The sequence below is a fragment of the Salvelinus alpinus genome, chromosome 21 (assembly GCF_045679555.1).
Source record: "Salvelinus alpinus chromosome 21, SLU_Salpinus.1, whole genome shotgun sequence".
NCBI lineage: Eukaryota > Metazoa > Chordata > Actinopteri > Salmoniformes > Salmonidae > Salvelinus > Salvelinus alpinus.
In genome coordinates this window covers 15,741,107-15,753,189 of record NC_092106.1, presented here as the reverse complement: position 1 = coordinate 15,753,189, position 12,083 = coordinate 15,741,107, and the positions used below count along the sequence as shown (strand labels likewise).

Genomic DNA, 12,083 nt, shown 5'->3' with positions numbered 1-12,083 from the left:
TACAGTAGTACTGTAAACCATGTCACTGTCAAGTAGAGGAAAAGAGACTAGTGAGAAAAGACCTTAATATATTTTCCTGTTTATATTTTCCCCACACTGAAATGGGTGCAACCAAATATTCAGCATTGGCCAGAGGTATATCATATCACTGTTGATCATTATCAGTGTTAAAAAAGGTACACTTTTTCATATGGTACTTTTGTGGATGATTATATAGATTTCCTAAGATCTATTAAAACAGAAATGTCACTGAGTCTGTGGTTTGAATTCATAGCAACATGGCCATGGTTTTATTAAAACATGCATTTCATTTTCAGTAGATGCAGTCATGTGCATTCTCATCATCGCAGTAGAAACACTGAAATGCTACTTTTGAAATAACGATCTCACATAATCACTTTAGTAATAGCAGTTTTAGGGTTACAACAGCAGGTTGTGACGTGTTGGCACAAATCAAAGTAACAAAACTAAATAAACAGAGTTAAAAGGTAAAATCCTACAGCCCATCTCAGCCCACCTATTAACATTGACATAAGAAAAAATGGGTTCACTTACAATATTAAAAACGGTTTATGAGTTAGTCAATGTGGTCAATGTGTTACCATGAACTATAAGCATCAAACTAAATAAATTGAGAAGATTCATGAGGTCTGCCTAAAAAAACATTCCTACGTATGAAAGCACTTGGTTGAGCCCGGGTCCAGTCAGCTTGTGATTGGCTCTCTGTCTGTCACACTTCATTGATTTCATCACCTGTGAAAATGTCAAACATCAATAGAACATTCCCTGCTTGTCCAAGGATTTTACTCTATAAAACAGTGAACATATACACGTCTTCACAGGGCCGGCTCCAGGCGTAAGCGCTTATATCGCTTGCTTAGGGCCCCCTTGACCAAATAAGGGTTCTCCTATGGCGACAGTCAAAGAACCCTTTCAGAAGGGGCCCACTCAAATAACATCCAGCCAACTTGACAACTGTGGGAAGCTTTGGAATCAACATGGGCCAGCATCCCTGTGGAATGCTTTCAACACCTTGTAGAGTCCATTTCCTGACGAATTGAGGCTGTTCTGAGAGCAAAGGGGGGTTCCTAATTTTCGGTATACATCGTTTTAGAGGGGGGGGGGGGCACTCAGTCGGGATCTCAACTTTCTGTTACGTTTTAGAATTGTAGAATACACAAGGTGCAATTTCAAAATGTGGTTGTGCAGACACTGACAGTCACCCAAATCAGCCATGTTAGCTAACGATTTTTAGATTGACCTCTCTGACCTCCAGAGAGCCCCTCATTGATTTTTTAAGTGACTCCCATATCATTAAGATGACATAAGTCTTGGCAAAATGTTTAGAATTACAGGAATTTAGCTGTAAAACTACACCTTTTTTCTCTCTGCCACAAGGCAAAATGAGTAGCATTGCAAGTAATTTGTAATAAAATTGCTAAACTTCTCCCTGCCTCTTGGCAAAATGTGTAGAATTGTAGAAAGCTTACTTTAAAACTGCAACCTTTTCTTTACTCCCCATGACAAATGTGTAGAATTGCAGGAAATTAGCTTTACAACTAAAATACTTCTCTGTCGTCAAGAGGGGGGCCACTAAAATGTTTTGCCTGCGAGGTGCGAATCTGTATGAGACATGTAGGTTTGGTTGTAGAAAGCTTGTTATGTACTTATTCTCTGCACATGGGGAGCTGTATTCACTCACAGCTTCATCACCTGAGAACAGAACAGATAATGCAGAGGTCAGTTTCTTCTGCTAACTTTACTTCCCTTTCAGTCAGTCAACATCATTAAACTCCTACTTCAGTGGTGAACCAATGGGCCCACTGGTGATGTCTTGTTTCCTTCTTTAGGGAACAAGAGTTATGTATGTAACCCAGACAGGTTTGCCAGTGCCACCAAATATCAAATATTTCAGAGAGAAATGGGTGGTTTGGAAACTGGTTAATAGAAACGTGTAGTCTCCATTAATAGACAAAAAGCAACATCCAAACAACTACTGTATATGTTGTTATTTTCAATTCATGGTGCTCTTTTTCAAAGCACTAATATATCTGGGACTAATATAGCCTATGGGGAACAATGTTTTCGGTGCATGAGAAGACGTTTTTACTGTCGGTGTTAGATGGAATTCTTACTTGTCTGGTAGTAGTCATACACTTTCACCACAGCTGGTTTCAGATTCCTCACAGGCACATCCTCCTCTATGACCAGGCTGTACGTCTTAGTTTCCTTCTGCTTCAGCTGGAAGAAAAGGAAATGATACATTTGACACTGCAGTTCAATGTTATTGACTCATATAGTGTTCCTGTATAAAACATCCACTACGGTCTTACTTTGATGTTACTGTTCAAGTTAAATCCAGTGTGTGGATGCAAATGAGACCACATCCAACTAGGTTTTCTGTAACCGATAAAGACAGCAACCTGTTTAGACGCAACATTCATTATTCATGTTCCTACCCCATCTAGGTAGATTATGACATGTCCTTCCTCCAGGTCAACTCGCTTGACAGTGGGGTCATTTTTCAACTGGAAGAACAGAACACAGGTTAACATTGTCATAGACAGTAGAACTGATATGTCCAAAGGACAACCACTGGCATTGACAATACTTACAATTAGAACAGACGCCATTATCATTATTATATATCAACTAATCCTGGAGGGGATTATACTTAGGGCCAGGAGTGTTCCCCAACCTGGTAAAACTCCTGGCCCTGATTAAACTGTATATGCGTTCCCCTTAACTAATGCTCTCTTATTGACTCACAGGCCTGAGGGAGGACTTGTCCAGGACGAAGCCGGAGAGAAGCTTGACATTGATGATCACCATGTTGGTCTCCTCTCGCCGACCGTTGTACCTGTCAGTCAAACCGGGTCAGATGAAGGTAAGATACTGAATTACCCTATAAAGTAGAAAATATCCAGAAATCGCTCCATTTCCTGGTTGCTACAATTCTACTAGTTTGCCTAATTTTGTGACAAAACAAGGAGTAGTACAGTATGAGTCATAATACCCATAAAACCTAGAGGTCAAACAGGGAAATGTTCCAATCGTTTTCTACCTGGCATGACGTTTTGATAACCGTGTAAATCTCTCTAGGACAGGTGACTTTTATCAATATGTATTCAGCTGTATTTTTCCCCCAAAAATGAAACGCTTTTTAGCTGCTAATATTGCTATCATAAAGAACTACAAATGCCATGATGATCTGGACGAGACTACCGAATCAAGGCAAAGGTAAGAATATCTGGGTTAACTATCTAATGTTAAATGTAGTAATGAATAAATAGGCTACATTTCTTTCAATGGACAATTCTGTGAACTGTCTTGTACACATTTTTAATTGACACAATACCAGTTAGAAAAGTAGCAGATAGAGATGACGTGCAGGAGCTTGCAGGGATTTGTAGTTTTGCATGATGTCTACTTTGATGCTAATTAGCGTTTTCGCATCTGAGATAAATTGAGCTAAAAATATTGATAAGTCACTTTGTCCGAGAGAGATTTACAAGGCTATCAAAACGTCACGCCAGGTAAGCCTACACAACACACAGCCCTTATTTTAAGTGTTTCTAAAATTAATTGTCAAAAAAACGACCTGAACCATTTCCCTGCTTGACTGCTAGGTTTTCTGGGTATTATGACACCTCCACTGTGGGGCTCTATGGTGTAGAGAATCATTGTACCATCTCAACCTCTTTGAAATATATTTTCAATAAAAACAAATATTGTATTTTCTGTTGTTTGAAGCTGGTGTACAAAACTGAAAGTAAAAGATGCAAAAACTAAATGTAAGAATGGGAAGCATAAAAATAGTGCACATAAAAACAGATCTACCGCTTCTTAGACTTGCTGTCAATGAGAATGACAGATCTATAACTCACATTTCTATGTGAATTTGGTTGGGTTGCCCAAAAAGTTACATATTGCAGTTGTAAGGATAATGACATCTACACACTGGTGGTTCAGTCACTTTTTTCACTTGTCCTACCAGAATCAGTTAGATGCTATTTCAAGGTTAAAAGGAATACCACTGTACCTTACATCCACAGACACAATCAGAGATTTCTTGGTGCCGTCGCATTTCCCCAGCGTCTCTGTTGAGATGTTAAAAGCAGAGAAATCAGGAGGGGGAATATTGTAGTGCATGGCGATCTGAAAAGAAAACAGACAATACCATTGAGATGCATGAAATCAACATCCACATTTCAATGTACAGTACACAGGCATTTCCGTTAATGCTGCCACTCTAGGGTTGAAACGTTAGTTTTTGTGCAACAGTGTGCCCTACTGAACACAAACCAGACACTCAGTACTGCATGTAGAGAGGCAGCAAAGGGCAAATGACTGGAGCCTGACCTGCACAAACACGCAGTTCTTGCCCTGTGCCTTGATGTTGTAGTCCCCAGGGACCTCCTTCAGCTGCTCCTCCTGATAGAGCAGCCTGTTGTTCTGATTCACAGTGAACTCCATATTCAGGCCTCCGGCTGAGCTCACACTGACTGCACTGGCGCCCTCTGGACTGAAGGTGGCAGCACCGTACTTGGCCAGGGCCTGCAGTGCTACCACTGTGTCCTGGTGACAGGGGAAGAAGAGGGAGATAATGTTGCAAATACAAATCTGGATGACTATAGCTTGGGTATGGATGGAGAGAATCAATATAACAAAGCAATACATTAAGAATGTAAAATGAATCACAACAATTCAAGGATATCCATACAATGTGTTATGAAGTAAGGCTTTAATAAAAATGTCCAATATGCTACATTTCATATAAAAATAAGTATTTGGTGTGATCAATGTTGAACCATGTACTAACAGTAGGATCGACAGGCAGATGAGGTGCTAGAGTGAATGAATGTCTACCAGACCAATAAAGTACCTGTGTGGAAGCAAAACCTCCGTAGGGGTTCTGCTGCTGGGCCAGCCAGCGGACGATGGCGGTGGAGTAGTCCAGCCCAAAGCCTGGCATGGAGGGGCCTGAGAGCAGCGCCAGCAGCACGTAGGATGTCATTTCCACCTCCAGAGAGTCCGTCTTCCGCCCAGAAGCCTCTGCTCTCTCCCAGTGACAATTGAAACTGTGAGGGAATACCTGGACCAATAAGAAATGCTAATTTTCAGTTGCAAAATGTCTATGGGTTTTCCACTGCGTTCCCTATTGAACACAACAATTACCTTTTATCAGGTCTTTAATATTTGTATGAGTACTGAATAATGTTAGCAATACAAATAAATTAACAAGCGTATGCATGCACAGTACCAGTCAAATGTTGGGACATCTATTCATTTAAGGGTTTCTCCTATATTTTTACTATTTTCTTCATATATTTTATATTTGAGATTCTTCAAAGTAGCCACCCTTTGTCTTGATGACAGCTTTGCACAATATTAGCATTTTCTCAACCAGCTTCACCTGGAATGCTTTTCCAACAGTCTTGAGGGAGGTCCTACATATGCTGAGCACTTGTTGGCTGCTTTTCCTTCACTCTTCTCAATTGGGTTGAGGTCAGATGATTGTGGAGGCCAGGTCATCTGATTCAGCACTCCATCACTCTCCTTCTTGGTCAAATAGCCCTTACACAGCCTGGATGTGTGTTGGGTCATTGTCCTGTTGAAAAACAAATGGTAATTCCACTAAGCGCAAACCAGATGGGATGACGTTTCACTGCAGAATGCTGTGGTAGCCATGCTGGTTAAGTGTGCCTTGATTTCTAAATAAATCACTGACAGTGTTACCAGCAAAGCACCCCCACACCATCACACCTCCACACATCACACCACCACATGCTTCACGGTGGGAACTACACATGTGGAGATTATATGTTCACCTACTCTGCGTCTCACAAAGACATGGCAGTTGGAACCAAAAATCTCAAATTTGGACTCATCAGACCAAAGAACAGATTTACACCGGTCTAATGTCCATTGCTCGAGTTTCTTGGCCCAAGCAAGTCTCTTCTTATTATTGGTGTCCTTTAGTAGTGGTTTCTTTGCAGCAATTTGACCATGAAGGCCCGATTTACGCAGTCTCCTCTGAACAGTTGATGTTGAGATGTGTCTGTTACTTGAAGTCTGTGAAGCATTTACAGTTGAAGTCGGAAGTTTACATACACCTGAGCCAAATACATTTAAAATCAGTTTTTCACAATTCCTGACGTTTAATCCTAGTAACAATTCCCTGTCTTAGGTCAGTTAGGATCACCACTTTATTTTAAGAATGTGAGATGTCAGAATAATAGTAGAGAGAATGATTTATTTCAGCTTTTATTTCTTTCATCACATTCCCAGTGGGTCAGAAGTTTACATACACTCAATTAGTATTTGGTAGCATTGTCTTTAAATTGTTTAACTTGGGTCAAACATTTCGGGTAGCCTTCCACAAGCTTCCCACAATAGTTGGGTGAATTTTGGCCCATTCCTCCTGACAGAGCTGGTGTAACTGAGTCAGGTTTGTAGGCCTCCTTGCTCGTACACACTTTTTCAGTTTTGCCCACAAATTTTCTATAGGACTGAGGTCAGGGCTTTGTGATGGCCACTCCAATAGCTTGACTTTGTTGTCCTTAATAAGGGATTGTTTAAGTTATACAACACTTTTCCAGGTGTTCAAAGCACTTTACATTGTATGGGGCTTAACTCATCTTTTCCATTACCAATGTGTAGCACCCACCTGGGTGACCATAGAGAATCAGGATTGTATCTTAATATTCAATCTGATGGATGGTAGCCTGTACAGAGCAGTACCCCCAACCCTCACTGCTCTGGAACTCTTAAACCAGAAGGAAGAGTGCCCCCTATTGTCCCTCCAACATCACATTTTACATTTACATTCAAGTCATTTAGCAGACGCTCTTATCCAGAGCGACTTACAAGTTGGTGCATTCACCTTATGATATCCAGTGGAACAACCACTTTACAATAGTGCATCTAACTCTTTTAAGGGGGGGGGGGGGTTAGAAGGATTACTTTATCCTATCCTAGGTATTCCTTAAAGAGGTGGGGTTTCAGGTGTTTCCGGAAGGTGGTGATTGACTCCGCTGACCTGGCGTCGTGGGGGAGTTTGTTCCACCATTGGGGTGCCAGAGCAGCGAACAGTTTTGACTGGGCTGAGCGGGAGCTGTACTTCCTCAGAGGTAGGGAGGCGAGCAGGCCAGAGGTGGATGAACGCAGTGCCCTTGTTTGGGTGTAGGGCCTGATCAGAGCCTGAAGGTACGGAGGTGCCGTTCCCCTCACAGCTCCGTAGGCAAGCACCATGGTCTTGTAGCGGATGCGAGCTTCAACTGGAAGCCAGTGGAGAGAGCGGAGGAGCGGGGTGACGTGAGAGAACTTGGGAAGGTTGAACACCAGACGGGCTGCGGCGTTCTGGATGAGTTGTAGGGGTTTAATGGCACAGGCAGGGAGCCCAGCCAACAGCGAGTTGCAGTAATCCAGACGGGAGATGACAAGTGCCTGGATTAGGACCTGCGCCGCTTCCTGTGTGAGGCAGGGTCGTACTCTGCGAATGTTGTAGAGCATGAACCTACAGGAACGGGTCACCGCCTTGATGTTAGTTGAGAACAACAGGGTGTTGTCCAGGATCACGCCAAGGTTCTTAGCACTCTGGGAGGAGGACACAATGGAGTTGTCAACCATGATGGCGAGATCATGGAACGGGCAGTCCTTCCCCGGGAGGAAGAGCAGCTCCGTCTTGCCGAGGTTCAGCTTGAGGTGGTGATCCGTCATCCACACTGATATGTCTGCCAGACATGCAGAGATGCGATTCGCCACCTGGTTATCAGAAGGGGGAAAGGAGAAGATTAATTGTGTGTCGTCTGCATAGCAATGATAGGAGAGACCATGTGAGGATATGACAGAGCCAAGTGACTTGGTGTATAGCGAGAATAGGAGAGGGCCTAGAACAGAGCCCTGGGGGACACCAGTGGTGAGAGCACGTGGTGCGGAGACAGATTCTCGCCACGCCACCTGGTAGGAGCGACCTGTCAGGTAGGACGCAATCCAAGCGTGGGCCGCGCCGGAGATGCCCAACTCGGAGAGGGTGGAGAGGAGGATCTGATGGTTCACAGTATCAAAGGCAGCCGATAGGTCTAGAACGATGAGAGCAGAGAAGAGAGAGTTAGCTTTAGCAGTGCGGAGCGCCTCCGTGACACAGAGAAGAGCAGTCTCAGTTGAATGACTAGTCTTGAAACCTGACTGATTTGGATCAAGAAGGTCATTCTGAGAGAGATAGCAGGAGAGCTGGCCAAGGACGGCACGTTCAAGAGTTTTGGAGAGAAAAGAAAGAAGGGATACTGGTCTGTAGTTGTTGATATCGGAGGGATCGAGTGTAGGTTTTTTCAGAAGGGGTGCAACTCTCGCTCTCTTGAAGGCGGAAGGGACGTAGCCAGCGGTCAAGGATGAGTTGATTAGCGAGGTGAGGTAAGGGAGAAGGTCTCCGGAAATGGTCTGGAGAAGAGAGGAGGGGATAGGGTCAAGCGGGCAGGTTGTTGGGCGGCCGGCCATCACAAGACGCGAGATTTCATCTGGAGAGAGAGGGGAGAAAGAGGTCAAAGCACAGGGTAGGGCAGTGTGAGCAGAACCAGTGGTGTTGTTTGACTTAGCAAACGAGGATCGGATGTCGTCGACCTTCTTTTCAAAATGGTTGACGAAGTCATCCGCAGAGAGGGAGGAGGGGGGGGGGGAGGGGGAGGAGGATTCAGGAGGGAGGAGAAGGTGGCAAAGAGCTTCCTAGGGTTAGAGGCAGATGCTTGGAATTTAGAGTGGTAGAAAGTGGCTTTAGCAGCAGAGACAGAAGAGGAGAATGTAGAGAGGAGGGAGTGAAAGGATGCCAGGTCCGCAGGGAGGCGAGTTTTCCTCCATTTCCGCTCGGCTGCCCGGAGCCCTGTTCTGTGAGCTCGCAATGAGTCGTCGAGCCACGGAGCAGGAGGGGAGGACCGAGCCGGCCTGGAGGATAGGGGACATAGAGAGTTAAAGGATGCAGAAAGGGAGGAGAGGAGGGTTGAGGAGGCAGAATCAGGAGATAGGTTGGAGAAGGTTTGAGCAGAGGGAAGAGATGATAGGATGGAAGAGGAGAGAGTAGCGGGGGAGAGAGAGCGAAGGTTGGGACGGCGCGATACCATCCGAGTAGGGGCAGTGTGGGAAGTGTTGGATGAGAGCGAGAGGGAAAAGGATACAAGGTAGTGGTCGGAGACTTGGAGGGGAGTTGCAATGAGATTAGTGGAAGAACAGCATCTAGTAAAGATGAGGTCAAGCGTATTGCCTGCCTTGTGAGTAGGGGGGGAAGGTGAGAGGGTGAGGTCAAAAGAGGAGAGGAGTGGAAAGAAGGAGGCAGAGAGGAATGAGTCAAAGGTAGACGTGGGGAGGTTAAAGTCACCCAGAACTGTGAGAGGTGAGCCATCCTCAGGAAAGGAACTTATCAAGGCGTCAAGCTCATTGATGAACTCTCCAAGGGAACCTGGGGGGCGATAAATGTTAAGGATGTTAAGCTTGAAAGGGCTGGTAACTGTGACAGCATGGAATTCAAAGGAGGCGATAGACAGATGGGTCAGGGGAGAAAGAGAGAATGTCCACTTGGGAGAGATGAGGATCCCAGTGCCACCACCCCGCTGACCAGAAGCTCTCGGGGTGTGCGAGAACACGTGGGCAGACGAGGAGAGAGCAGTAGGAGTAGCAGTGTTATCTGTGGTAATCCATGTTTCCGTCAGTGCCAAGAAGTCGAGGGACTGGAGGGAAGCATAGGCTGAGATGAACTCTGCCTTGTTGGCCGCAGATCGGCAGTTCCAGAGGCTGCCGGAGACCTGGAACTCCACGTGGGTCGTGCGCGCTGGGACCACCAGGTTAGAGTGGCAGCGGCCACGCGGTGTGAAGCGGTTGTATGGTCTGTGCAGAGAGGAGAGAAGAGGGATAGACAGACACATAGTTGACAGGCTACAGAAGAGGCTACGCTAATGCAAAGGAGATTGGAATGACAAGTGGACTACACGTCTCGAATGTTCAGAGAGTTAATCTTACGTTGCAAAAAATCTTGTTGACTAAAATGATACAGTGCTGCTGGCTGGTGAAGTAGGCTAGCTAGCAGTGGCTGCGTTGTTGACTTAGTTTGAAAGTGTAGCTGGCTAGGTAGCCTCGATAACTGGCTAGGTAACCTTGACAATTACTCTAAACTACACAATTATCTTGGATACAAAGACAGCAAAGACAACTATGTAGCTAGCTAACACTACACTAATCAAGTCGTTCCGTTGTAATGTAATAGTTTCTACAGTGCTGCTATTCGGTAGACGGTAGACGTTGGCTAGCTGGCTAGCTGCTGGCTAGCTAGCAGTGTTGACTACGTTAGAAGGACGAAAATAGCTGGCTAGCTAACCTCGGTAATTACGATAATTACTCTAAACTACACAATTATCTTTGATACAAAGACGGCTATGTAGCTAGCTAAGATCAGACAAATCAAACCGTTGTACTGTAATGAAATGTAATACTACCTGCGGAGCGAAATGCGAAAAAGAAAAAGAAAAAAGAAAAGAAAAAAAAATAACCTCCAGAAGCATCTGGTCTCCCATCCAAGGATCAACCAGGCCAAACCTTCTTTAGCTTCAGAGGAATGCCAGCAGTGGGATACAGGGTGGTATAGCTGCAATTCACATCTGTAGTCACAATTCTGAGGGTCTTCAAAGCTGAGCTGGACATCTTGTGGTGAAGACATGAATTACTACCCTGGCATTTTTTTCTGTTCAAGTTTCTGTCCATCTGATCATGTGAGCAATGTATTATTTTTCACAAGAATAAAATATATAATGTTTACTGAACTAACTGCAAGTACAACTGAATGAACCTCCTAATGTGCTATACTATCAATACAAATTGAATCACAAAACACTAGAGGAGTATATCACCCAACCACCCTGTGAGAAGACAGTGAAGCACTAGAGCGAGGTATACATATTTATTCATTCCAGAAACTCCCTCTTTCTCTCTCTGATCTGCAAGAATTGTATAAGATTGCCTCATACTTTCAGAGGCCCCTGTAGGATAGATATGGAGATGTTTCACACACCCTCCTAGTGGTGGTGGATGAGATTAGGAGCTTCGGTTGTCACTCCAAGAGACAGATACCAGCCTTCCTCATTGTGCCTTTGGCCTCTGGGTATGCAGTAGATTATTACTTTAGCTTCAGATTACCTGGCCTCCACAATCACCCGACCCAATTGAGATGGTTTGGGATGAGTTGGACTGCAGAGATAAGGAAAAGCAGCCAACAAGTGCTCAGCATGTGGCAGAACTCCTTCAAGACTGTTGGAAAAGCATTCCAGGTGAAGCTGGTTGAGAGAATGCCAAGAGTGTGCAAAGCTGTCATCAAGGCAAAGGGTGGCTACTTTGAAGAAACTAAAATCTATTTTGATTTGTTTAACACTTTTTTGGTTACTACATGATTCGATGTGTTATTTCAGTTTTGATGTCTTCACTATTATTCTACAATGTAGAAAATAGTCAAAATAAAGAAAATCCCTTGAATGAGCAGGTGTGTCTAAACCTTTGACTGGTACTGTATGTATAAATGACCCTTTCTGTCACGCCCTGATCTGTTTCACCTGTCCTTGTGATTGTCTCCACCCCCCTCCGGGTGTCGCCCAGCTTCTCCATTATCCCCTGTGTATTTATACCTGTGTTCTCTGTTTGTCTGTTGCCAGTTCGTCTTCTTTGTCAAGTCAACCAGCGGTTTTTGTATCAGCTCCTGCTTTTTCCCAGTCTCTCTTTTCTCATCTTCCTGGTTTTGCCTGTCCTGACTCTGAGCCCGCCTGCCTTACCACTCTGCCTGAACCTGCCTGCCATCCTGTACCTTTGCCCTGTTGCTGTAATAAACATTGTTACTTCGACACGGTCTGCATTTGGGTCTTACCTTTATCCTGATACTTTCTATGTTTTCCTCCCTGACTTTACACTAGAGAGTGATCTCCTACTACCGTAGTGATTGTTTGAAGGCATTGTAGAAATTGTGTTTGTAAAATGTCCCATATTTCTATGAAAAACACAAGATTTTATGGTAAACAGAACATTTACTAATTTTCATCATTATATGCGTCATG

At 44.3% G+C, this 12,083-nt stretch overlaps 1 protein-coding gene across 1 annotated transcript; it reads right to left on the bottom strand.

Annotated features, from left to right (window-relative positions):
• Positions 1 to 256: 256 nt before the first annotated feature.
• LOC139548579 (alpha-2-macroglobulin-like) lies at positions 257 to 5,095 on the bottom strand. Its single transcript, XM_071358338.1, has 8 exons — positions 4,886 to 5,095; positions 4,363 to 4,578; positions 4,043 to 4,158; positions 2,770 to 2,860; positions 2,460 to 2,528; positions 2,136 to 2,241; positions 1,668 to 1,713; positions 257 to 753 (listed from the first exon to the last, which is right to left on the bottom strand). The coding sequence occupies exons 1-8, from the start codon at positions 5,015 to 5,017 to the stop codon at positions 750 to 752; spliced, it is 780 nt and encodes a 259-aa protein (XP_071214439.1). The 5' UTR covers positions 5,018 to 5,095; the 3' UTR covers positions 257 to 749.
• Positions 5,096 to 12,083: the final 6,988 nt, after the last annotated feature.